Source organism: Wolffia australiana, chromosome 1 (assembly GCF_029677425.1).
Source record: "Wolffia australiana isolate 7733 chromosome 1, ASM2967742v1".
NCBI classification, from domain to species: domain Eukaryota; kingdom Viridiplantae; phylum Streptophyta; class Magnoliopsida; order Alismatales; family Araceae; genus Wolffia; species Wolffia australiana.
In genome coordinates, this window is record NC_135835.1 from 7,822,553 (window position 1) to 7,849,191 (window position 26,639).

Consider the following 26,639-nt stretch of genomic DNA (forward strand, 5'->3'; position numbering starts at 1 on the left):
GTTTGCGACATGTCCCGTGGTCCCTCATCATCGACACGAGAAGGGTCTTTAGCCATTTTGGGCCCCCTTGTGCCTTGTCTCTTGTTTTCCTTTTCTTTTTATTTTGTTTTAATTTCCCCTTTAATTTTGCAATGAGAGGGCCCATTATATAAGGGCCCCCTTAATGGACCCTTTTCTTCCCCCTTTGTTGACCCAATTGGGGGCCCATTGGCCTCTCCCCTTTATAACGGAATAGGGGGCGCCCTAAACATTCAGACCAGGAAGAACACAGAGAAAGGATCGTCGTTTCTTGTTCTGGTCTCTCCCTTCGTTCAGAGAAGAGATATCAGAAAGGGAGGGGAGAAGAGGAAGATCGAGAGGGGTTGGGATAGGAGTTTAATCTTCTTACCTCTCAACACAAGGTGATAGCCTTGGCCCCTCGCTGGGCAAGCAAATTCGAACCACCATTAGATATTCGGCCGTCACATTGACGAAAGGGGGGGGGGGGGGGGTTCGTCAGAGCAGTGCGAATTCCGTCAGAATTGGACTCGGCAGGATATCCTGGGGGCGTGCTTCTTGCCTCCAAGCCCCGTCGTTGGTTCAAGACTGAACGACCCTCTGATTTCATCGGAGTCAACAAACAACGAGAAGTCGGACGCCGTTCCCCTCGTTGGGCGGCCAGGAAAAGGAATCGCAGATGGCGACTTCAAACTCTGCCGGGAAAATTCAGGTAATAGATGATTGTCAACGCTGTCGGATTTCTTCTACCGATAGAAATTCAGGCGCCGGAGGACTGAATCCCCCGTGAATCCTTCTGCCGACGGACATTCAGGCATCAGTCGCAAGGTGATAAAGTCTTCCGTTGAATCCTCTCTGTGGACGGGAGTTCAGACGCCAGGCGCCAGGTGACCGAAACCTCCGTTGAGTCCCGTTTGTCGATGGATCTCAAGCGCCAGAGAAAGTTAGCTTACCCTTTTGTGCCTTGGTGCCGAATGATTTCCGATCTTGACCAATGAGACTAGACGACCAAATTGGAATTGGGTCACCCCAGACCATTCGCGCTACACAGATCAGTCCACCACAGTTGGGCTAAACTTCCCAGGGGCCGTGTGACCGTCGGTCGATCTTACCACCCCGTCAGTCGTCGCGCTACCGGACGGGAATTCTGCCATGACGGTGAGTCTATCCGTTGCCGCTCGCTCGCCGAAACTGTCCATCGTGCTGGAGTTGTGCGTCCAACACTAACGCGCCGAACACAACCAGTTACTGGCTGGAGCCGCGACCATTGCTGCTCTCTCTTTCTTCCTCTCCTCCGCCCCTTTGCCAACGCTCCGGAACCATCATCACCCGTCGAGCCGCCATCAGCTCTCCGGCGCCTCTCCGCCCCACCCGCTTTGACTGTCGTGACCGTCGATGAACCCTGCATCACGAGGTACGCCGTTCTCTCCCGTCACTAGTTTAATTCTTCCTTGCAGTACATTTTCATCTTGACTCCACCGCGCTCGGGCTAGGTAGGTGAGAGAGGTTTTGAGAGAAAACTACGACTCTGTGAGTGTCTTACCGGTACGGATGAGATCGTTCGTTACGTGAGAGCCCTATGGACTGAGTCTGTTTGGCCGTAGATGCCTACATCGCTCCGACGAGGTTTGAGAGGCCACCGTCGTCGTCACTCGGTGACCCCATCCAAGCTTGGAGCTCGGCGCCTCCCTCGAGTCGGAGCTTGCACGCACGACACGTAGAGCACTCATTTTGGCGCATCGTAGTTACATTGACCGTTAGGGTTACCCGTCGGACAACGACACCATCGACGTTCGATACCACCATCCCTTATTGGTACCGAGCCATCATACTCGGTGCCGACCGGACGACGTCCGACATCATATTTCCCCAATATTTATATTAAATTCAAATACTATCCTCCTCATGAGTGCTCTCTGGCTATGCATTTATCTGATATTGGTGCTTTGTGGGCTCAATTTACCTAGTTCATTGTGGGGGTGTTGCCCTGCTGCTACTTTATCCTGCTTGTGCGCTGCCACATTCTGGCCACTTTTTGGCTTTAGCACTTTGTGTTTGATGGCCTATGGCTAGCTTGAGCACTTTGTTTTCCCTTTTAGGTATGTTTTTCATGAGATCCCAACATAATCCTCACCATCAAAATGTTTCCTATCCATATTGATTCCGCTCAATCTATCTTTAATATTAATTATGTTTCTAGTATAAGGTGAACATGCTCATTTCTTACCAGCTAAGTTTTAAATTAAATCCTATTAGTCCATGCACTGTCTTATTGAGTTGTTGATGGTACTTTAAGTAGCTAGACTCCTCCACACATATCTCCCTCTTTTTATGCACCTCTCTTTCTCTCATGCATCTCTCTCTCCCTTCATTTATATATCCCTGCATCCCCTCTCGCTCTGAATTTTCTCTCTTTATGCATCTCTCTCTTTCCCTCCCTCTTTTGGTTTGTATCTCTCTCACTTTTGGCATGGCTATTTCTCCTTGCATTTATATATCTCTCTCTGCATCTCTCTTACTTTCCCTGCATATCCCTCTCTCCATGATAGCTATATCTCTTACCTTTTGTAGATCTTTCTAACCCTTCATATCTCTTTCTCCATGTATATCTCTCTGCACGTCTCCATGTCTCTCCTTCTCTCCCATTTCTGATTTTCTCTCTCTATATCTTTATATATATCTCTTGCTCTACTACTCTTTCTCTCTTTTGTATTTCATTATATTTCTGCATCTCTCACTCTCCCTGCATCTCTCTTTCCTAAAATAGATATCTCTCTCTCCCTACATAGCTATGTATCCTTGTGCATCTCTCCTTCTCTCTGTCTCTCCCTTTTGTTCTCTCATTATTTATCTCTCTCAATCTATCTTTGATATGTGTCTCTGCATATATATCTCTCAATTTCTTCATATCTTGATCTCTCTTTCTGAATCTCTCTCTTTCTCTCTTACTGCTTAACTCTATATCTGTGCATGTTTCTTCCTCTCTCCATGTATAGTTATCTCTCTATTTCTTTTTATCTCTCCCTCTCTCTATATCATTCACTCTTTGTTTTTCTTTCTTCCTCAATGCATGTCCATACGGCTTTCGATGTCCTTTATATTTCTACTTCTCTCACTTTATATAAACTATGTAGTTTTACTATTTTGAGGTCCAAATTCATAGGTTTTGTCTCTTAATTTTAACTATATCTAAGCATGAACATCATAGGTATTTAATGAATTTGATGCCAGAAGATTGCACACTTCATCAGATGATGTCTTCCCCTCTATAGAACAATATAATTAGAGACTACGTGAGTTCAGCTTCTCTTACAATAGTTTAAGAACTAAAAAGATAAAAGTTTTGGCCATTGTAAAGTTTTTACCCTTGGATTTTGGTGTGAAATGCTTCAATACTAATATTTTTTATACTTGCATGACCCCATCTTATTCTTAAGATTGAGTAGTAAACTTATTGGGCAGTTAAGAATCTGAATATTATGATTTTGTTCCACCAAAATCCTTGAGTGACATTCTGATTTTTATAGATTTTATTTGGTATTTGACGAAATTTTATGAAATTAAATTCATAAATAAAATAATTTTTAATTAAAAATAAAAATTGAATTTATTTTCATATTTCAATGACTTTTTTTATTTTTCTACCCCTTCCTAGAATTTAATGCCACACTGATCAGAGCAGATATTAAATTATGGGAGAAAGAAAATTGGATGGGAAAGATTGTCTCAGATTCAAACAATAATTATCTAATGATCTAGAAGGCTTTTGGGATCAAAATTTTGAGGGTATTTTCATCTTTGTTTCCTCTATCAACCCATCATCTATGATCTATCAATAAAACCTCCATACATATATATAAGACACCCTTGGAGTTTGTTTCTAATTAAGATTATTGAATTGATATCCTCATTCAACATCTCATTTAGGTTCACTTATTCATTCCAAGAGCGGAGGATTCAAGGATTGACATTCAGATCAAGACAAGTGAACAGAAAGCACCACTCACCTCCTTAGGAATATGAGGACAAGGTTAATACGATCTTCATCTTTTTTAACTCTCACTTTGTCCTTTTTCTTAGATTATCATCCAAGATAGCCTATATTTTTGCCATCAAACATGCCTCCAAAAAACTGTCTCTCGTGGGTGCGTATCCATCACCATCTCCATCACAATCAATCATGTGATTTCATTCATCTATGTATCCACCACTCAGGACAGTGTTTTTTACTGTCACCTATCTTTCCCAGAGCGCATGCTAAAGTATTTTAACTATAATTCATTATTATTATTTCTAATTATGAATTTCCATATTTTTTCAAAGACTATTTAATAAAAATTTAAACAAATTAGATCGAGTATGATTAGTATTTTCTGACCTTCCTAGAATTTTTTTAATTACTTTTTGCTGATTGGTTTCATTAAAAAGATATAAAATAATAAAAGTAAAGTTAAAAAGGACTGATTCATTAATTGCACATCGTGGATTTAACCTTTACTTAAGTATAAATATGCCTTAAATGATAAATTTAACCCTTATTTATGGTTCATCAACCATCATTGGTTGTCTTGTAGGTATAATCCTTCATCATCTCAAAACTCCCATATGACTTGGGGTCTAGTTAAAATCAAGCCATAATCAATCATCCCAGTTAGTACTAACGCATTAGGATATCATTAAAGAACTCTTCTTGGTAAATGACTTGATTACTTCATGTTCCTTAAGGATTCTTCTCTTATATTGATGCCAAAAGATTCCATCTTAACCTCTCAATCACCTGTAAACTTCTTATTGCATCTGAGCTAAGATGGTTTGGAATTCTATGATTGAGAACTCCGAAATCACTCTAAACTCAATTTTCTGTCCGCATATTATATTCAATATCTCATGTCTAAGGACCACCATAAAATGAATGAATAAGCTTTAAAATTAATCATAATATAATTTATGGATGCATACTTATCAATCAAGTTAAATCTTTTCCCTAAAAATCACACCCAATATCTGTCATTAGTGTCTTTACATTAATGGCTACGGGATCAACCATACTCATAACATGCATCATGACTAGAGAATATTTTTATATCTGGATATGTTGATGCATTTCTCAAGTATCCTTTGATGGATTATTTTGAACAAATGCTTAAAGAATAATGATCAATGTATTTTGATCTCATCATAAGCATTGCATGAATTCATGGACTTCAGATATAAATAATTGCATGGACATTATAATTCATATATATTGTATCAATCAGTATAAAACAAGAGGTGGAATGTGCAATAGACTTTAAAGTGACATATATTTCCAAAAAAAATCCCCTAAAATATGAGTGTTCGTGAGATGCCTCAAAGGCAATTAGAACTATGTTATCTTGTTGATCCTCCTCACTCCAACCCAAAAATTTCTGATTAATTTTATCTTAGTATAGGATTCCGTGAAATAAAGTACACATTGGGTTCTCTAGCCTTTATTTGGAGGAAACTAAATATATTCTGGTCGCTGAAAATTTTGAACAAAATCATAATGGTGATTCAAAGCCTATTGATAAAATCAAATGTGCAATGAGCAGTTCAAGTGTGAAGCCTCCAGATGTATCCACATGATACATGGCATGTTGGATCTCTTACATCATCTTGACAAGCCTCGTTCTTGCTTCACCATCATATTTACATTCTCCCTAACAAATCAAGAATGGAGAGGAGAAAAAAGGAGAAGTGGAAGAAGGCTAGGGCCTTGAAAATTCTTGCCTTGTGACCTTCATTCAAAGCCTTCCCTTATTTATACAAAGTAAGATTCTCTTTTTCCCTCAACTTTAAGCATATATTTTAATGTTAAAAAGATGTGATCCTCTAGGCTCAAGTATCAGTCTATTGAATAATTACAATGGACCAATAACATTTAATAGCCATTCAAATAAACTAACTATATCATCAAATATATTAATTAACGAGAGATCAATTTAACCCAATCAATGTATTGAGTTTCCAGTCCATGGGGTGCCAAGCTAGACTTCATGATCTAGAAGATCCAAAGGAGTGTATTTAATAACTCATGAAACTTGTCTTTCATTGGCTAATGTGTGCATATAATTCATCATTCATTTAATGCTCCTAGGATGACTTGGGTATGATCAATTATAAAACCCTAGTTAGTCATCTTAACTAGTATTGATGCATTTGAAAATAACGGGAGAACTATTCTCTAATATTCTAGTGCCTTGACCAGTGACTTCATTGTGTCATCTTCCTTTAGGTATCTCATCATATACCAATTGTTGATTATTCCATCTTGACCACTCAATCATCCTTCTAAACTTATTGGTGCACTTGAGTTAAGATTATTTGTAATTCCATGAATATGAACTCGTATGTCATAGTCAAGGTGCAACCATCCATTCACAATAGGTATTTGGTGTCTTCGCTCTAAGGATTACTTAACACAACCATGATACTATCAACATGAGTGAAAGGTTGTTATAATACAATTCAGTGATTTACATGAATTGATTTAATGAGATATTTTTGCTAAAGACCACCCACTATGTGTCCTTAGTGTATTCACCCTAATGACTATGAGAGCGGCCATACTTATCATATGAGTGGGAGTAGATACTTATCCTTCTTGAGTATCCTTCCAATAGGAATATTTTGAATGCATGATTAAAGAATAGTAATCTTCTTATTTTGATATTGTCATAACTTGCTAAGTTGGACCATGTATTCATGCTCTTCATTATAAGCATCACATGTGCACTAAAATGAATACATTAGACTAAAAAATTATGAACCAGATGTCAAATGTGTAACTCTCCTATCGGCCACATATATTTTCATCAATATAGCTAGAGGTTCTATCCTTGTTTAGAAACTTACTCTTTTAAGGGGCACCACAATCCATGGAATCCCCTCAACTAATACACATACTCTTTGTGTCTACTTGAAAGACATTTAGGATGAATGATACCATGTTGAGCACTCAATTATCTTTTTGAACATCTTGATGGATTTAAGTTATGACGATTTACAGTTTGATGATTAAGAACTCCTAGATGATAGTCAATACGCCGCTAACCATCCACATAGTATTTTTCAGTATCTCATGGATAAGGACCACTTACACAATCCTACAAGAATACGTTTGATTAAAATTTTCGTATGATACCATTAAGTGATTAATACATATCAACAAACTATTTTTACTAAAGAGTATCCATTCTATATCTTTGCTGCCTTTGCACTAGTGGGTATCGATCATTAGCATTAAATGTTGGTGAAAACCAATCATTAAAGAAGAAACAATCTGGCATCATGATTAGCAATGCCATAATTGCATTTAATGATAACAAACTCTCCCCCCTTTTTAATTTGCCGGTGATGTGGCCCAACCAGAAAAAAAGACACCCTTTTCTTTCAATCAATGCACACCTGGAACAAGACTAACAAATTCAAGATAACTGATTCTTACATCCTTTGCCTGGTCAAAAATACTGATGTGATAGATGTGTCCTGAGATACGTGGTGCACAAGTGTCTTTATTTTGCTGGTTTTTTAAAACGTTCCGATGCACTGCCACATTGCATGCCCTTTTCCTTAACATATTAACAGGACATTAATATATCGTTATTAATTTTTTTTCCCTTTTCCTTGAGGAGAAGTGGCATGACGAAGTCATTGATCATGGATGAAGTGGACCAATCTGAACCAATCATGGAGTTTAATGCCATGACGAAGAAAAACCTCAAAAAAGGACATGATGGCACTGAGGAGGATAATGATAGAGAAATCTTTGAATTAAATCAACAACTAGGACAATATCAAGGCTAGATATCTGGCGATCCAAAACTTTGGTTGAGCTGAACTTTGTAGGATATCTTCATCTTTTTGTCATCTATCCATTTGTAGGGTTATAAATTGTGGCCTAAATCTTTTTAAAAACCTCTTTAGGCTTATTTCCTCCTACAGAAACAAATTAAAAGAGAGTGAGGTTTTGAAGGTCCTGCATGAGTGTTCTTAGCGCCTTTAGTGCTTGAAGATGGTCAACAAACAAGTGGGGAGGCTGATATGCATCAGAAAGATGCCTTGACCCCAAAAGAACATAGGGATCTAAGGTTAGTACCTTGCATTACATTGATTTATCTACAACACATTCACTTAGATAGAACATATCCATTTGATCATCACTATCCACCAATATCCATCACTTAGATAGATCATATCCATTTCATCATCGCTATCCACCAACATCCATCTGATGCAGGATGACGACGGACAGCGGAGGTGGGCGAAGGGCATGCAAATGACGACAACGGGTCGTCGCAATGGAGAGGAGGAGGATTTGCCGTCCGAGTGGTGGCATGGCGATAACGCGGCGGTGCTGAAGACAACAGGGGTGAAAAAGAAACTCTTTTTCTATTCCAAAATCCACCAACCGTTCACGCCAAGGGAGGGGGTTTTTATAACCTTCTCCCTTGATACGTTTGAGATTACAATAAAAAAATAGAAAACTATTAAAAGAAAGAAAAGAAAAATAAAAAGGGATAAGCGGAAGTTTATCTAGTTAGGGTGGGTGGGGGGGGATCCCCTGTCATTCCTCACCACCATCACTATCCATTATCATCTACAACTAGCATCATGAATCCTCCACCATCTATATCATGTACCATCGACTACATCATGATCCCATCACGTGTTTTCCTCTCTAATCACCAAATAAACCCTTAGCCACTACCTTCCCCCATCTCATTTCTCATTCATTCCCTACATCCACCACCTTCATTCCTATGCCTCATTCTGTCATCTCCATCACTTCTTGCCATCAACCCCTCTTATATTATAATAACTCCTAATTTAAATATTAAACCCTACTTTAAATATTTGTTCTTATGATCCCCCCTTTAATCATCATCTTATCTTATCATCACCTCTCCACATCTTCCTCCATCTCATTCTCTCACTTCCCCTCACTTTGTTCACGTTCCACTATCTACCACTCATACGTGTGTTATTATCCCCATCCTACCTCATCATCTTCATCATATCACTACATCTTAGCATATATGTATTCCTTCTAATCCTCTTAAAATCACCATATCGAGATAGGTATTTCCCCAAAATCCGTTCCATGAGGAGACAACCCATACACATTTGATAGCTTTTACATTTTCATGAGTTTTTGTTTATAGATTTTTCTGATGAAACATCTAATAATGACATAAATTAGCCCCTCTTTTTAGTTTATGAAGAGAGAATATTGATGGTGTGGCATGGATGGAGTGGAGCAGATGAATTAAATGCCTACGCTGGATGAAACAAAGATGGTGGCGGACATGCGCCAACAAGTGATAGAACAGGGGCAAGTGATGCGAATATACCGTTGTTGATGATGTTAGAGATGAGGCATGTATGCTCCAAGAAGTGGCAGAGGTTGGTAGAGGTGTATAGGATGGTGAAAACCTTGGCTATCAGTGATGACTTAAAAAAATACAAACATGTGAGTCATAAAAAACGATGATCACAAATCTCATCACATGAAAAATGGGTCAAGTGGTGCTTTTTCTTCACATGCGTTGATATGAATGTCACTCCATCAACCCTTTGCTCCTGGAATACAAGAACCTATCCAAGAAAAGATTTTGAATCAGTAAGCCACTCTAATGTAACACGACGGATGCCGGGATCAAACGACTCATGTTACACATAGGGAGGGCAAGGGCAATCATGTCATGTAGTGGAGACGATTAATGTGGACGTAATGCAAGTGATGATGGAATGATGAAATCAGTGAGAAGTATATGTCCGATGTCGACAAACACCAACGCCCACTAGGCTACAGTAAGTGTGGCCTAAGAATGCCACTAGGCTCCTAATGACTCGGACGGCGGGTTGAGAGCGAATGGTGTGAGTGCGACTATTGCTGCTCGTACAAGCACCATTCGAAGCACCAACCAAGATCGTACCAATAGAAACCTATGCCCAGTGACATATTCCTATCTATAACTAACCTAACCATGGTGGTGGAGAAACTGTTCAGAGGCACTGAAAGAAATAATAAAACGCTGAAAGGGAGTTGATGAGCATACCAGTAGCGATAGGCGCGTGCGGTGTCTGATTTGGTAGCAGTGGAAGGCGAGCAACACAAGGTGTGATGATGACATAGGTAGGAGTGGCGGCACAAGCAGGTCGACAGTAGGTTAGATGACGGGCGCAACGTTGGGCACGAAAATGGGCAGACTGACTAGCACATGATGGCGTGACAACTGCAAGGCACAACAACAGTAGGACGCAGTAGCAGTAGGGTGCGATGGCGTAATGGCGTGGCAGCACAATGGTAACAAGGCATGACGGCGTCAAGGCACGGAGGTGCGACAGGCGCCAAGGTCAGCCGTGGCTGGATGCGGGGGCGGCGGCGGCCAAGGAGCGGTTGCAGAGGCGGGTGAGGGGTGACCACAGGGCAGCCGATGGGTAGCCATAGGGGCAGGTGAGGGGCGGCTACGGGGGCAGCTGAGGGGTGACCGAAGGGGCGGCCAGGGGGGGTGGCCGAGGGGCGGTTGAAGGGGCAGCCGAGGGGCGGCCCAAGTGTGGCCACGGGGTGGTTGAGGGGAAGTCGTAGGGGCGGCCACGGGGCATTCAAAGGGAGGCTGAGCGGCGATCACGGGGCTGCCCCGGGGAAAAGGCCCAATTAAAGTAATTAGGGCCCCGTATTAGGAGAGAGAGACCCCTAACATGCCCACACATGGGCTCTCACACGCGCAAATGTGTAGGTCCATAGAGCAGTCCGAACACGTGCAAAACAAACAAAAGCAAACAAATACGCGGCCAACATACATGGCCTACTAAACAAGGAAAATGTAAGGAAAGATAATGTCAAACCTTTGCGGCCCATTGACTAGGCCTGGTACTCTGAAGGCTGGGTCTCATGCATGAACCCTCACTCGACAAACTGGTTCGACGGGGTCTTTGATGTTGGATGGTTCCCCATCACACTGTCATAATCATGATTACGAAAAAAAATCTAAGGGTGTATTTTTTAAAATGATGGGGGCTCTATTTCTAGATCCAAGGGGATGGATGGATGGATAAAGGAGGTAAATTGTTTTCGATTTGAATGGACAAATTTATTCAGCTCAAAACTCCAATGTCGTTAGGTAGCACCGTTTGAATTTGATGACATGTGAGCCATCTAATATATGTATCTCCTTTGATCTTCTCTCTCCTCTGTTTTGTGTAGCAAATTGTCAACATAGCACACAATCCTTGGAGAAAAAACAATAATTTTTTTAAAAAATATTTGAATTAATTTTAACATTATATTATCATATAATTTTATTTTATTTATGAATTTAACGTCAATAATTCCAAAAAATACTAAAAAATCAAAAAAAATACATTTTCATTCCAAAGATATAAAAAACTATTCATAAAAATAAAAAAAATCTATATTTATACTTTCTAAATTATGAGAATATTTTCTTTATGAAATTAGCGTTAGAAAGTTATTTGAAAATACCAAAAAATACAGAAAATTTTAATCTACCCTTCAAATGTAAGCCTAAATAACATTGTGTCACAGTGATTTCAGTGAGAATTGCACATAAAATACATGAAATTGCTATCAAAATTAGATGTTTATTTGATATTATCAGTTAGGAAGTGTAAATTATCAAAGTTATTTAAGAATGATTTTTGAATTTTTAGGTATGCTATTTGGTGTCTTGAAGTATTGAGGATAGGCAAAAGAGAAGTTGACAGGCTTTCTTGAAGCAGAAAAAATTTTGTGGTCCTAGCATAAACTAAAGACCTAGGGGTAACTTTTATCTTCTTAAATTGCCTCAACTCCTTTATCGTTATTGATCTATATTATTCTCATTTCTTCACATTTTGTCTTATAATCACATCTTAACCTGGCATTATCACCTCACATCATTAAATCTTCACTTACTTTTAAAATCGTAATTCAATTGTTTTCTCACTCCTATCTCTTTGTACGCATTCTGTTTCCATCATCACCTTATTACTTATTCATCCATCTCATTCTTTTATTCTAACTCACTATGTTCACGTTTTACTATCTTTTATCTTATTAATAGTCATCTCATTCTTATTAAAAAGTAATTATCACCTTCTTACATCATCATTTCCATCATCTCAGCATCTCCCATTTTAAACATATATCCTCTCCTACCTTCATGGCAAGTTCAAGGACATTAAATCCCCAATCATCATTCCCCATGGGGATGAACTGTACTCATCACTAGCATGATTTGTTACCTGAATACATGTTTTTCTATAAATTTATTGATTCAACTCAAAAACAGCAATGACGTAATTTCAATCCTAATTTTGATCTTATTAATTTGCACTATTGCTAGAGAATGGTTACTATTATGGGTCTTATTTATTTATTTGTAATTTTTTTATATTTTGCTAAAATTCCTTAGGGATGTTTGAAATCAAGGAGAGTCATGAAAAAGTCAAATGGAAGGCATAACTTTATTTATTGTTGTTATCTTCCTTGAATTTTTATTGATTATTATTTTTATGTTGAACAGTAGAAGATCACTAAGACAACATGACTTAGGAAATAAAGCAGATGGATAACAAAATTCCAAAATAGATAAAATGATCAAATTGATGATTATATGATAAGTGGAATTGCTCATGATTAAAATATGGTGAAAATAATACAAAGATTAAAATGATATTCAGTTTCTTTGGGCATGAACCGCTTTATAACATTAATGCTCCCACCAATGAGGGATTCAAATTGAAAATCAATCATCATATGATTCATTCTTTACAGAATTTTGATTTTTTATGTAATAATATTCATATAAACATTTGGAATATTTTAGTCACATTTGCCTGACTTTTAATTTTTTTATGTCAATAATATGAGATAATGTCATTTCAGTGTTAGAGGTAAAACTTGAAGTTTGTTTAAAGCATTATCTACCAGTTTTTGTTCTTGGAAAGAAATGGATATCACATTTTTAAAAATATTCAGTTAAAAAAGTGAATACTTACGATATTTTTGTCAAGGGTTCAATGAATCCCTAGTTGAAAGATGGAAAAATGAAGAAATTACCTAGGAGATATCCTCACCACAATTTAGAAGTTTGGGAAAATTTTCAAACCTTTATGCAAGTTTGAGATATAAGACAGAAAGAGATTAAGACTGCACGTGGAAGCACACTTATGCATAAAAATTGAAAATTCGGATGAATCTTTAAATAATTTGAAACTCCAGTAGATAATGACTAATATTCCACCACTCTCAGCTGTCATGGATGAAATGTAATTCATAGAAAAGGTGGAATGATTAATGTATGTGCTGTTGAACCCGGCTTACGAATAAAACAATTAGTTAAAGCAGCCTCCAATTTAACCACACAAGAAGATAATTTTACCTCTCATGATTCACCCCATTGATGAACCCAAAATGAGTCCTGAAAGCATGCACATTATAAAGCCATTCTGGCATCATTTTATTAATATTATCTTCATTATTATATGAAATTTAATCTCATGCATTAAATGACATGGTAAAATAGGAAACAATGTATATGCATTACTACATAAAATAAATGAAATTTAAAATAACATAAATTAATTAATCAATATGTATAGGTATAAAAGGGCGTGTACATTGTATGAATGACCAAAATTGGGGCTATGTCAACAAAAACATGGCATTCCCTTGGAATGGTTATAATGATGGTAATGGGGGTGGGCACTTATGGTGCAGGCAGTCTACGGGTAGATATAAAGGTGGAGGTTCCCATAACACCTCTTTAAAGGACAATATTGAGACAAAATGTCATGACAACAATGCCCATGATGCCTTCCATTGATGGTTGTAGTTGAAGGTAATGCTCAAAGTTAATGATGTGATGTGGAACTTATGGTGGCGGAAGAGAATCAGAACAGTAATCAACAATGACAAAATTATATAAGACTCGCACATGATGTCTAAAAACTTCTCTTTGAGCTGACATGAAATTTTATCTTGTACTTGAGTATCCAAAGGATAACCAATTAAACATATGTTGTGTTATAGGGTGTGATTGACTATTTGACATGATTCATGTTGAGATAATAAAACAGAGTGAGACATACCAAAATTTTTTAAGGATGATCTAATGATTGATGGGAAATTGCAAGGAAATCTCGTTCCATGTTCATTATTATATTTATTTGATATAGTGCACATGTGATGGTTACTAAGTATTTCATTAATACATGATCAGACTAACTGAATTATGATGAGATCATAATATGGAGAGTACTAGTCTTTTAGCATGTGTTCTACATATTCCTATTTGAAAGATACTCGAGAAGGACATCAAAATATCCTATCTCACTCATAAGACAAGTATTGTCGGTCCCGTAGCCATAAGTGTGGAGATAGCCAAGATAGATAGTGGGTGCTCTTTTACAGAAAGGGTTCTTTCAATTGACCCGTACAAATCCTTGAATGGTATTATACTAAAATATCTTTCAAGTTGATTCATGTCGCAATTGTGTAAGTGGTCCTTAGACCTGAGAAACCAAAGACGTTTTGTGGATGTAAAATTGTACTTATGATTATGAGCAACAAGTTCCTTATCACAAAATTCTAAACAATCAAGGTTCGATTGCATCAAGAAGTTTACGAAGATGATTGAGTGGTCAAGATGTGATTGTCTGCGCATAATACAATAGAGACAACTCAAGGAAGATGATGACATGAAGTCCTTGGCCATGGTAGTGAAAGAGAAGAGTTTTCAAATAATTTTCATGCGCAACAATACTAACTCAAATGATCAATCAAGATTTGAATGTTGTCCATAACCTAAGTCATTCAAGAGTGTCAAGCAAATGAGAGACTATAGGTATATGGAAAATAGTGATATATAAATTCCATGAGTGAGTTGATATACTTATTTATGTCTACTAGAGCATGAGATGTAGCCTGGCACACCGCGGCTAGATACTCGATCTATTGATTGGGTTAAATCGATCCGGCATTAATTAATCTATATGATGATATAATTAATCAATTCGGAAGGTCAATAAAGCTTATTGAGCCACTAGAATAATTAACTAAACTGATACATGGACCAAGAGGGTCACATGCAAATGGCCTTTTGGACATTAGAATATATATACTTAAATTTCAGGGTTTTTTATGAAAACTTCATACATAGTATAAATGGGGGAAGGCCCTGAACCAAATTCACCCATGCTAGAATTCTTCGGGGCTCTTCCCTTTCTTCGCCCTTCTTCCCATATCTCTTCCCTATTTCTGATGTGATCGAAATGATGTAACAATTACAATGTAGGGTGAAAAAAGGTCGTCAAGGGGAAGGAGGAAATTTGATATGCAAAGGATTGTGTAGATACATCTAGCGGCTGTAGACTTATGCAGCTCGACACATTTCACTCAATGATCTAAGAAATCACGGAAGTGATATGTGCCTTGGTGATTCCATTGAAGGTTTTGTTGATGTCATTTTGATTTCGTTCCAAGTTTTCCACTACAAAATGTTCTAATTTTCATCCACAAATCAAGGCCTTGTTACCCAACAATCATGATGTATGCAGTTAAATCTATAATCGATTGATTCCTTGATTGAGTCTATTGAAATCACATACTCCTCTAGCTTCTAGATGTGTCAACACATTCCTTGCTACAAAGAATATCCTAGACATCTTCTTAAATGACACTATTACAGATCTGAGATGATATCCTCAACATTGTAATCATACACACGGAAAAGGTGCTCAAAGCAAAATAACGAAAAGGTTGAGGTGCTCTTGGGAAACTTGCTACTATGCTTTGGAAAAGGTACTTTTGTCCTTACATGAGAATTATAAAAAAAGAATCATATTATGCTTAAATCTTAAGTAAATCGTCCAACCTCTAGTAAACCTTATGTATGACCCTCTAAGGCTAAGTACCAATCCAGTCATTTTTTAAACCCATAAACTAATAAAATATAATACATAAATTAATTAACTATTGATCGATTGAATCTAACCCATAGGTCACGTCACCATCACCTGCGGTGCCAAGCTACAACACATACATTAGAAGTTACACATGAGGTGCCGAGCTATTAATTCTTCCGTGGAACCTTCTTATCATTAGTTACTATGAGCGTATAATCCTTTATCCATGCCACACTCTTATGATAACTTGGGGCATGGTAACCTTCAAACCTGATTGTTACCTGGATCAACTATAGTCATCATATCAGTGAGATCAAATAATATCTAATGTTATTCTTTCCAGATATTTTGATGCCCATTTTAAGTATCATATGAATAAGAATATTTAGAACATATGTTTAGAGATAAATGATCAATGTATTGATAACATGAAAATAAGAGCTGATAAACGGTTAATTTGTGGCTTATATTTGTGGCTTTTAATGCTTATAAACATTAATTTTAATGCATGTTATCATGTTTCTAGGTTAAAAGAAACTTTTCCTTGAATTTCATATGAAACAATACTTGGGAAGAATAATTGGTCAATTTATACATTTTAAATGGTTTTAAAATGAGGATTATGAGAATTTAAATGCTTTTAAATTGACCTATTTCTATAAATAAAATAAAAATAGTAATAAAACTTATTTTAGAAGCTAATAACACATTTGTTTCGCATTAATAACCTTTTTCTTTCATTTTATATCAATTGTTTTCTTTTACAAATGTTTTTTTTTAATTTAAACTGGCCCTTATTGGGCCAGTTTTGGGCACTAACTGTGAGAAGGAGCGCAAGGCGCACGAATGAAGCACTCCACACGCAGTACCAGATAGGCGAATCCTAAGATGAATTTACGTCCTGAGTGCGCGACACGCACGTACACGATTTCGTGCGTGTCGCGCACGAAAGGAGACACGCGAAGGCCCAAAGAGCGAATCGCATCGCGTTGCACGTCCAGCGTACAACGCAAAAAAGATTAAAGTTCTAACGGAATCGGAAGAACTTGTTCTTCCGATTCCGCAGCAATAAAAGGGAGAAATCGAGAAATTATTGATCATTGTTGATTTTTAAAGCTCAAGGAGAGATCCCTAGCTCCCTTGAAGACTCAAGATTCAACCAAGAAGAATTTGAAGCTCGATTCGTGGAAGAAATTCGCAGATCCGTCGCCGCAAGTTTCAGGAATTTCAAGTCAAAATCGGAATAAAATCTTCAGCGTTCGTTGCTCGAAATTCGCCTGGATCGATTCTCTGCTCGTCCTGGTATTTCTAGGTGCATTTTGAACATATTTTACGCTTCATAATTTCCCCAACTTTTCTAGTTTTGAGAATTCCGTTATGTTTGCCGTTGGTTTTTGAATTCCGATTTTAATCGTTTTTTTATGTAGATGTTAGTTCGATTTAGAATCAGTTAGTCTTAGTCGATTATCAAATTCCTGTTGGCAACCCTACCTGTTGCTTGAATCGCATAAATCGTGAATTCGATTCACGATTTCGTTCTTCTTAAATAAGCAAATCGTGAATCGTATTCACGATTTGCTATTTTAGGATATAGTTACAATTTGGTATTAATTGGGATAAAATAAAAATATAATAAAAATACTCTTAGAACTAGCATAAAACTTAGTTTTCTGATTCATTAAAAATAGTAAAACACCCTATGAAAAATAAAACAGATTAAAGAAATAAAAAAATCTTAGAGTTGAATCCATTTAAGGAATCGATTTCAAATTAAAAAGAACAAATATATATATAAAAAATTCAAAACGACTAAAGATTCTAAATCAACTAAAAAGATAAAATAAGTCATTTTATATCTCTGTTATTTAATAACAGAGAATCATTAAAATCACTTAAGTTCAGAAGGATAGAATGTTAGTTAAAATTTACAAGTATTAGCATTTAAATAAGAAATTAAAACATCATTTCATTAAGGTTTCAAATTCAAAACCCTAATTAGAAAGAAAATTGAATATTTCCTATCACCTCCCTAGGGTTCGACCCCTTACTCAAGCATTAAGGGAAAAACAAATTTTAGTGATTAACATCAAAAACACCTAAATAACGACATATCAACGTGCATTTTTGAGGTTATCATGTATCGTGATCTCATCATAGTTGACTAATCATTGCATATATATTTTAAGACTTTATTATAAACACAATACTTGAACAATATCGAATTTGATTTTTTTCAATGAACTTAAAAGACACATAAAAGAGTGACTGGCTGCAAACCATATATTTGTCTCACATGTGCCTTATTATTATATTATAAAATCTTTCCATTAATATACCACACAGTTAATATTATTCCTACAACTATATTATTATAATGCTATTTCTATAATAATATTACAAAACTATACTTTATAATGTTAAATAAAATAGCATTACATTATTTCTGCAATGTTAAATAATGTTTAGTCTTTGCATTCATAATTTACAGTATCATATAGATAGAGATAAATATATAGGAATTTTCCAAAATAGTTAAAGCTTTGTATGTTACTAATTATCAAAATACCCATAAAATTTCCTTTATTTCTCCATGTATAATAAAGTTCAAACATTCCACGAGTTCAGGAAAACCAAAATCTAAGCAAACATTTATTTATTTATTAGTTTTAGATTCAAATCCTCAAGTTAATCCATCATACAGCGTATTCAAAATTTTATCTATAATTAACATATCGAAATAGACTCGTTGGGCCGGCTATGTCAAGTAATCCGACCAGGCCTTTTCGTTAGGTCCGGTCGCCGGATCCGACCAGACCTCCAAACCCGGTTTCGGGATACCGATAAAATTCTTACAAAAAACTAAATCCTTGTGAAAGGTTTCATCGAATATCCCCAGAATAAACATTTAAACCTTCCTAAAGATCAAATAATTAGTGCTACAAACGGCAGCGTAGGGACCGATTAATCAGCAAGGAAATAATTTTCAAACAAATCACATAAAATTAGGCCGGCGAAAAATATCTTCAATAACCGCTGCACTTTTTCAAGTCTATCCTTTTTCTCCAAACAGTCGGGGATCGGACGGCTGAGATCGTCCGAAACTTTAAAATCACGGATACGAGCGCGCGTCTTAGCGAGAAACGTGGAACTTCGAACGCCCCGGAGAACCTTCTCACGGCAGACAAGAGAGAAGAGGATAGGGTAGAAAAACTACGTACCTCCACCGTGAAGAGCGGAGACTGGCGAGAAGATATGCCGGTGATACACAGCTTGTGCGGGCGTAGCGGAAGAGATGACGAGTCTTGGGGCGTTTTCGGATCCCCCCTCTTCTCTCCTCCGCGCCGGGTCCCCCGGCAACCCGGTTTCGGCGATGGCGGATTCAGATCCGAAAACTCGCCCGAAACCCTCGTGCTGAAGGCAGACCTGCGAGGAATGAGAGGAGGGGAGGTCAAGATGAAGGTAGAGGCCGGAGTTCTCCAACTGTGGGGGGAGCAGAGGATGACGCCGACGACGAGGGACGGGAGAGGCGGCGAGGCCGAGGTGCGCCGGTTCCGTCATCGGATTCCGTTGCCGGATGACGCCGAGGGAGATCTGCTTCGGTCTGTTGTTGAGAAGGGAGTCCTCGTCATCACCGTCCCCAAGAGAGACGTTGTCGGAGCTGTCGAGTCGCCTGCGTTGTGCTTGTAGCTAAACTTGGGTAATTGGTTTGTTTTGTGGGTTTCTTGTGGTTTGCGTTTACCGTTTTGTGACAGAAAACTTTCGTGCATACTAGTGAGATATATTTAATATAAATGGACTAAAGTTTTTGATTAGGGCCGAAAGGGGTGTTTTTTTCACATCTTGGAGCCCCTGGAGATCGCGATGTCCGCGTAGGGAGCTAACTGCTGGACCCTTACAAAGTCGCAGGTTGCGAGAACTGAAAGCAGAGAAATGAAGAAGATGATGTCAGATGATGTTCTTCCACTCTCTCTTCATCACTGGATAATTTCGCTGGCGGTGAAGAGCAAATGGTAGATTCTCATCTAGGACCTCAAACGAATTAATAGTCAATGATTTTTCATTCTGTGTAATGAGTTATGAAAGGATTGTAGTATTAAAACTTTAATTCGATTCTAAATGGCTGGATTGAAGGCGAATCAATTCGATCTATCGAAACAGTTTCAGATAAAATACAGGTGCGCTCATTCAATTTAACCACATTGGAATTTGGAAGCATCATAAATTAAAAAAATGAAGAGGGAAAGATGATCAAAATATCAGTCTCGTAAATCTCATAAATGTGGGGGAATAATTTTTCGTCCTATCGGTCCGAAATTTTTGCCGCGTCATTTTGTTTCGATTTGTGACAATAAAATCCGTTAACTAATGATGTATCTAATAATAGCGATTTTTCGATCCCGTAAAGATCATGCAGAACAGTGAAAGATAAAGAGAGGAAAAAACCCGCTAGATAGTTTTTCATAAATTATTTTCTGCTCCATGAATTTATGAAAAAGAAAGAGAGAGAGAGAGAGTACCGCAAGTCTGATAGAAAAGCTGCGCAGCTCGCTTTCTGGTCATCCCCAACGCCAGCATGTTCAGCGATTCGTAAGGTGGAGCCCCCGGAGTGTCGAAATGTGTTTTCAGATGCCTGATAATTCGATATTGGTCGTGGGATGACGAGTGATAACGAAGAATAATTATATGATTCAGAACTTACGTCCTTATAGATTGAGTGATCTTGTCGACTGTGGGATCAGACATCGCAGGCGTTGGCGTTTGCGCCGGCGCGGTTTCCTCCAGGAGTTGAGTCCCGTTGAAATCTAAATAGCCCATTTGAAAAATACATAGATTTCAAATAATTGATCGTATTTAAATTAGAGAGAGAAAGATTAGAACCTTCTTCAGGAGTCTTATCCTTGCCAGAGAACTTGCGGAGCTTTATCTCCCGTGTGTGGGGCTCAAGCGGGGCGTCTTCTTCCACTGGATCAAGATTCCCAAGGCTATTTTGGGATGATGAATGCTGCCTTTTCTTCGATCTGCTGCGAATTCAAATCCATCTTTCGTCATCAAAAACCTCTCTGCACCGATTTTTCAAATTTTTGTTTTATTTTTACTAACCTCGTAGAAGCTAATCGAATTTCCGGTTCCAGAGGAAGAAAACTAATGTCTCCCGATCCTGAACCGGGGCCCGATCTTGCGCTACGACCTGAAAATACAACCCGCTCCATCTTCTTTCTTGATTGAGAAGTAATAAATATGTTCTTACCAGAGCTGCCGGGAGTGGCGAACGCGTCCGTCAATAGCGTCTCCGCAGCTCCATGGAAGTCGACGTTCTCCAAGTTAGCCCTCAGTTTCTCGATGGAGGCGTCGAACGTTCGAGACCCCCTCTCGTCGCCATGAACGTCAAACCCCTTCGCGGCAAAGAATCAAAGATAAATCTCATAAATGTAAGCTTTTTTTCAAAAGAACATATCTTACCACATCATAACCAGCTACTCCTTGCGTTCTAGATGGTGATGGCATGTCGCCAACTCTCCCTAGCGAAATCATGGAAAGATCAAAACCAATGGACAAGAGTATTCTCCATGAGAGATGAAGATTCGGACCTGGTTGTCTTCTCGGCGGAGTTTCCCCGTCTCTGAAGTTTTTCACCAGCTGCGGGGGATAATGTAATCGTCGAGTGGTGGGGTCGAGACCTGATGATAAGATCGATATGGTAGGAATGATCATGCGCTCGCTAATCTCGATTAGCTGTTTTGAATTGTGCTTCTGCTGGATGATTAATGTTAGTCGGGTGAGTTGTTTGGATCCGGAAGCGAGGTTAAGTTTTAGATTAAGTTGACCTTCGTCTGCCTTGGCCTGGTTGAAACTGTATCGTGTGTATCCTGCAACCATGTATGGAAGTCCTCCGCCGGGATGATAAGAAGACCGCTGTCCATGGCGACAGGACGAAATCGTGACCTTCCTTTCCGCTTGCCTGGCCGAAGATCGTTCATATCCACGCGCTTCTAATCAAATTTTTTGAAAACACTTAAATATTCTTGGAAAAACCATAAAGCGGTTCTAGCTTTTCAAACTTTAAAAGCTTAAATTAAAAAATAAAACTCAATTAATTGAACAAATTAGAAATCCTGGAAAATTATAAACAGAGAAAAACAAAACAAATGAAAACTTTAAGGTATTCATAAAGTGTAAACACTATTTTCCTTAACCAACTAGAGGACTTAATCAGAAACTTAAAATTAAAAATTGCTTAGAGAAACGAAAATTTTGATAGAATTTTTCTTTCGATCAGGAATTTGTTTAATCAAACAATTTACGAATGTCGAGCTCATTAGATAAGTACTACCACAGAAGACTCCGGTTCCCGGTTTCCCTCCAGTTCTTCTGCTGGGGTATCCCCTGTTCTCTCGGCTCCTTCAGCTGGATGCTCCATGATTGGGGAGAAATAAGAAAGGTTGATCTGATCTGCTGTTTTCTTGTCCATCGGAGTAATGCTAATCTGTGAATCGTCGTCTCCTTCGATGTCGAACCTGACGAGGCGCGGAGAGCAGTTTACGATCACGTAGATTAAATGTTCGCCATAAGCGAGAAGATCAAGAGAGGGATTTCTCACTGACCTCTCGAACCTCTTGTAAGCACCCCCCTGCTCTGCCATCGGGCCGAGATCGTCATCCAAGGTGATGTTCGCCGCATCAGCTAAAAGATTTAATATAAAAATATCATCTTACATCAGTGGAATCAAGAGCTTGATTTCAATTATCGCTGATCTTGGCCGTTGAACCCACCTTGGTGCGGCTGATAGGAAGAATCGCCACCTCCGGTATCGACGTTGATGTAGTGTTCTTCCAAGTCGTCCAGTTGCTGTAGTGATATCGAGATGTTCGAGATCAAATAGTAAAATTTTAAAAATCTTCGTGAATAGTGCTTCTGGTGATCAGTTAGATTTTTTCAGAAAGAAATTGTTCATGTATGTACCATGCGAAAACCCTTGCGCGGGAATCCCTCCGCAACGAAGGATGTTGAACGCTCAACTTCCATATCATCGTTCTCTGGCAGCGTAACAGCCTCGTACCTGCGAAACAGGCGGTGGAAGCGATTTCGATGAGAGCGCGATCAGCTCAGCATCAACGTGTTCTTCAAGCATAATCATTGAAATGACCACGGAGGGAACTACATTGATAAATCCTATTTCATATGAGCCGGAAGTTTTATTAGCGTTTTTGGAGAGCTCGAAAGTAGGAAATTCAATGAGCTTGGGTCGTCTGAGATGAGATCTACCTGGCTTGGGATTTTCCCTTCGGAAGAACTGTGGGATCCGGGACAGACTTAACCCTCCATGCATCGTTGATCTCCACCTGATTAATTTAAAACATCTTAGAACAATTCAGACAAGATAAAGACGCATCCCATGGAGTTCAACGGAGCCGAGCGGGATTGCTGGAAAGATAAAACATCAAAGAAACTAAGGTAGGAGTCGTAGTGGAGGATATTCACCAGAAGGCGCGAGACATCATCTGTGGGAAAGGAGTGACAAATCTCGTTGGTTAAATTGTTTCCAAAATCAGGATGCTCAAACTTTGGCATAAAATATGATGAAATCATTTACCGTAAAGAAGCTTAACCTTCCTCTCGTAAACGATAACTACGCCGCCTGAATAGGAGAATGGAAGAGAGAAGGCAGTGCATATGAACGATGGTTCAGATAAAAGAAAGATTGAAACGATGGAAGGAAAGCACATTGAGCTGTAGTTATCTCACCCATGAGGATTCCAGAGAGTCTGAGAGCCATCGGAACGGAAGGATTCAGAATTTCCTCGCTAAGATGAGGCGAAAATCAGAAGAAAGACGCAGCATCAGCAGCTAAAGCACAGTTAAAATGATACATCGCGCAAGACACGCAGATTACTCAAAATTTTCTCACCAGATTTTGATGATATTGAGTTTGCTGAGCTTCTTGCGGTTCATCCTCGCATGCATCGTCGCCGCCATCCTGAAAATCCACTGTCATCTACACATCGTAGCCTCAATTCGCCAAAAAATGATCAGAGAACAAACAGATAGTGTTGAGTTCACCAAATCTGGCCGAGCGGCGCCTTCCTCGCGAGGAGCTGGTGCGAGTAGAACATTCTGGAGCTCTACTTCTACGCTTCGGTTAGATCTTTCTTCTCGGTAGCTTCTGCTCGTAGAAGAGAGAGGAGAGGCAGCACGCCTTGCAGAGGAAGGCTGTCGCCGGCGCGCGAAAATGGAGAACACTGTCAGATAACAAACTGCATGGAATGAATCGCCCAGCCGCGGGCCCACCGAACTGACGAGGAGAATATTCTATGGTTCTCCCTCAACCGTTCGATTCGCGCTCCCCCTTCGAATGACTGACGTGGCGACGAGAAGGCCGTCGGTTTTGAATTGTAGTAGAGAGGACGGACCGTGTTATTGAACGAATTCTTCATAATGGATTCGCGAGAGCATGCCCAATTGAAGCCCAGTTATCAGCCCACCGGATTATAAGTTATTTATTTTATTTTCGAGTCATATAAAAAGGTTAGAGATTGGCCCTGCGAACCCGCTTATTTGATTGGGGAAGATTATAAAACTATTAAAGTCATTTGCCCCCGACTCAATTATTTGATCTGCAAGGTTTGGCAGCCAGCACTCTTCCCTGACCAGTCCCTACCCCATGTCGTTTATTCAGTCACAAGCCACTCTATCTCTGTCTCTCTCTCCCTATATATATATATATATCTCCTACCTATATCTCTCTCTCTCTATGTTCCGCTCTATATCTGTCTGTCGGTCTGTCTGTCTGTCTGTCTGTCTGTCTGTCTCTCTCTCTATCTCCTTCCTATATCTCTCTCTCTCGCTCTCTGTTCCTATCTCTTTCTGTCTGTCTGTCTCTGTCTCTCTCTCTCCGTGTTCCTGTATCTCTGCCTGTCTCTGTCTCTCTTCCTGCGTGTTCCTGTATCTCTGCCTGTCTCTGTCTCTCTTCCTGCGTGTTCCTGTATCTCTGCCTGTCTCTGTCTCTCTTCTTACGTGTTCCTATCTCTCTCTCTCTCTCGCTCCCGCAGTATCCATCAGATTCTCCCTTTGTGCCTATATCTCTGGCATTCTCTCACTGTCTCTCTATCCACTCCCGCGGGAACAAAGCCATGGAAACTTCAGAAAAGAGAAGCAGAGATCACGTCATGATCTTCCCGCTGATGGCCAAGGGCCATACCATCCCTCTCCTTCACCTCTCCACCGCTCTCTCGGCCCGTGGCGTGGCCGTCACCGTCGTAACCACGCCTCTCAACTCCTCCTTCATCCGCCAGTCTCTTCCTCCTCGTCCCCTCTCCAACATCAACCTCGCGGTCCTCCCCTTCCCCCGTCACCCCTCTCTCCCCTTCGACTGCGAGTCCACAGACCATCTCCCCCACCACGACCAATTCCCTCTCTTCCTCCAAGCCGCCGAGTCTCTCCGCGACCCTTTCCGCAACCTCTTACTCGATGTCTCCGAGTCCAACTCCCTCCCTCTCTGCGTCATCTCCGACTTCTTCCTCGGCTGGACTCTCCACGAATGCCGTCGCTTCAACGTCCCTCGCGTCGTCTTCCACGGCATGAGCGTCTTCACAGCGCTCCTCTGCAAAGGCCTCGCCGCCACAAGGCCCCATCTCGCTGCCGGCGACGAGAGCTTCCACGTGCCGGGCTCCCCCCCCGGACTGCTCCTCTCTCGCGATGACGTGCCCGCCATGTTCGATGACGTCTCCTCCGGGGACGACTCTCTCATTCCTCTCGCGCTCGACAACGGGGAAGCCGACTCGACGAGCTGGGGCGTCCTCGTCAACAGCTTCCAAGAGCTGGACGGGGAGTTCGTGCCTTACTTGGAAGCCTTCTACAAGACTGCCCACCCGAGAACGTGGTTGACGGGCCCTCTGTGCCTCTACCGTCATCCCCTTAACGCTATCTCTCGTGCGACTGACCCTTGTCTTGATTGGCTCGACGGGCGGGCGCCGGGGTCGGTCGTGTACGCCGCGTTCGGGACGCAAGCCCATGTCTCGGCGGAGCAGATGGAGGAGGTGTTGCGGGGGCTGGAGATGAGCGGCCAGGATTTTATCCTGGTTGCGAGGACGGTGGAGATGGCGCGGCCTGCTCGGGGGCTTGTTATTCGTGAGTGGGTGCCGCAGAGAGAGGTGCTCTTGCACCCGTCGACTGGGGGCTTCCTTAGCCACTGTGGATGGAACTCGGTGTTGGAGAGCTTATCGGCCGGTGTGCCTATTCTAGCTTGGCCGCTGATTGCAGAACAGACGTTGAATGCAAGGCTGGTGGTGAGTGAGCTTGGCGCTGGGATACGGGTTAGTTCTGGCCATGGTGAGTTGGTCCAGCGTGGTGAGATCTGCAGGTTAGTGAAAGAGTTGATGGGTTCTGGAGAGAAGGGAAGAACAGTGAAGAAGAGGGCCGAAGACCTGGGGAAGATGGCCGGTGCTGCGGTGAATGAAGGAGGTTCGTCAGATTTGGGGTTGACCCGATTCTTGGAGGAGATTCGTTGGGCTGCTGGTGATACCCTGTCCCAGCCTCAATAGTAATTGGCTGTTCCTTTGTGTTTCTCTCTCTACTACGCTCATCTACTGGTCATTTTTATCTGGGTTAATACCACGGTACATCCCAAACCATGTCCAAAGTCTGCGAGTAAACCTTTGCTTTTTTTTTGGCACGGGATATCCCGATCTCCGGCCAGATTTTTACCTGGCGGA

The 26,639-nt window shown here is 40.1% G+C and overlaps 2 protein-coding genes and 3 long non-coding RNA genes across 6 annotated transcripts; 3 read left to right on the top strand and 2 right to left on the bottom strand.

Moving 5' to 3' along the window:
* Window positions 1–260: 260 nt before the first annotated feature.
* Window positions 261–1,955, top strand: LOC144704291 (uncharacterized). The gene is made up of 2 exons (XR_013581784.1): window positions 261–1,155; window positions 1,243–1,955. It is a non-coding gene; the product is annotated as an uncharacterized LOC144704291 (long non-coding RNA).
* A 17,122-nt stretch (window positions 1,956–19,077) lies between these two features.
* On the top strand, window positions 19,078–20,070 carry LOC144704309 (uncharacterized). Its single transcript, XR_013581785.1, has 2 exons — window positions 19,078–19,627; window positions 19,733–20,070. It is a non-coding gene; the product is annotated as an uncharacterized LOC144704309 (long non-coding RNA).
* SYN1 (Rad21/Rec8-like family protein) lies at window positions 19,688–22,968 on the bottom strand. Of its 2 annotated transcripts, none has more exons than XM_078576680.1 (13): window positions 22,891–22,968; window positions 22,701–22,776; window positions 22,533–22,611; window positions 22,262–22,445; window positions 21,756–21,920; window positions 21,519–21,681; window positions 21,391–21,449; window positions 21,179–21,323; window positions 21,031–21,118; window positions 20,809–20,948; window positions 20,630–20,732; window positions 20,448–20,560; window positions 19,688–19,846 (listed from the first exon to the last, which is right to left on the bottom strand). In XM_078576680.1, the coding sequence occupies exons 1-13, from the start codon at window positions 22,951–22,953 to the stop codon at window positions 19,764–19,766; spliced, it is 1,461 nt and encodes a 486-aa protein (XP_078432806.1). In that variant the 5' UTR covers window positions 22,954–22,968; the 3' UTR covers window positions 19,688–19,763. The 2 variants fall into 2 exon arrangements, with proteins under 2 accessions (XP_078432806.1, XP_078432797.1); XM_078576671.1 differs by having other exon boundaries at window positions 20,809–20,951.
* Window positions 22,969–23,229: 261 nt separating this feature from the next.
* LOC144704314 (uncharacterized) lies at window positions 23,230–23,861 on the bottom strand. Its single transcript, XR_013581788.1, has 5 exons — window positions 23,837–23,861; window positions 23,674–23,732; window positions 23,522–23,566; window positions 23,410–23,429; window positions 23,230–23,270 (listed from the first exon to the last, which is right to left on the bottom strand). It is a non-coding gene; the product is annotated as an uncharacterized LOC144704314 (long non-coding RNA).
* Window positions 23,862–24,571: 710 nt separating this feature from the next.
* On the top strand, window positions 24,572–26,528 carry LOC144704318 (scopoletin glucosyltransferase-like). The gene has a single exon (XM_078576707.1). It carries the CDS (start codon window positions 25,059–25,061, stop codon window positions 26,466–26,468), a length of 1,410 nt encoding a protein of 469 aa, XP_078432833.1. The 5' UTR covers window positions 24,572–25,058; the 3' UTR covers window positions 26,469–26,528.
* The last annotated feature ends 111 nt before the right edge of the window (window positions 26,529–26,639 follow it).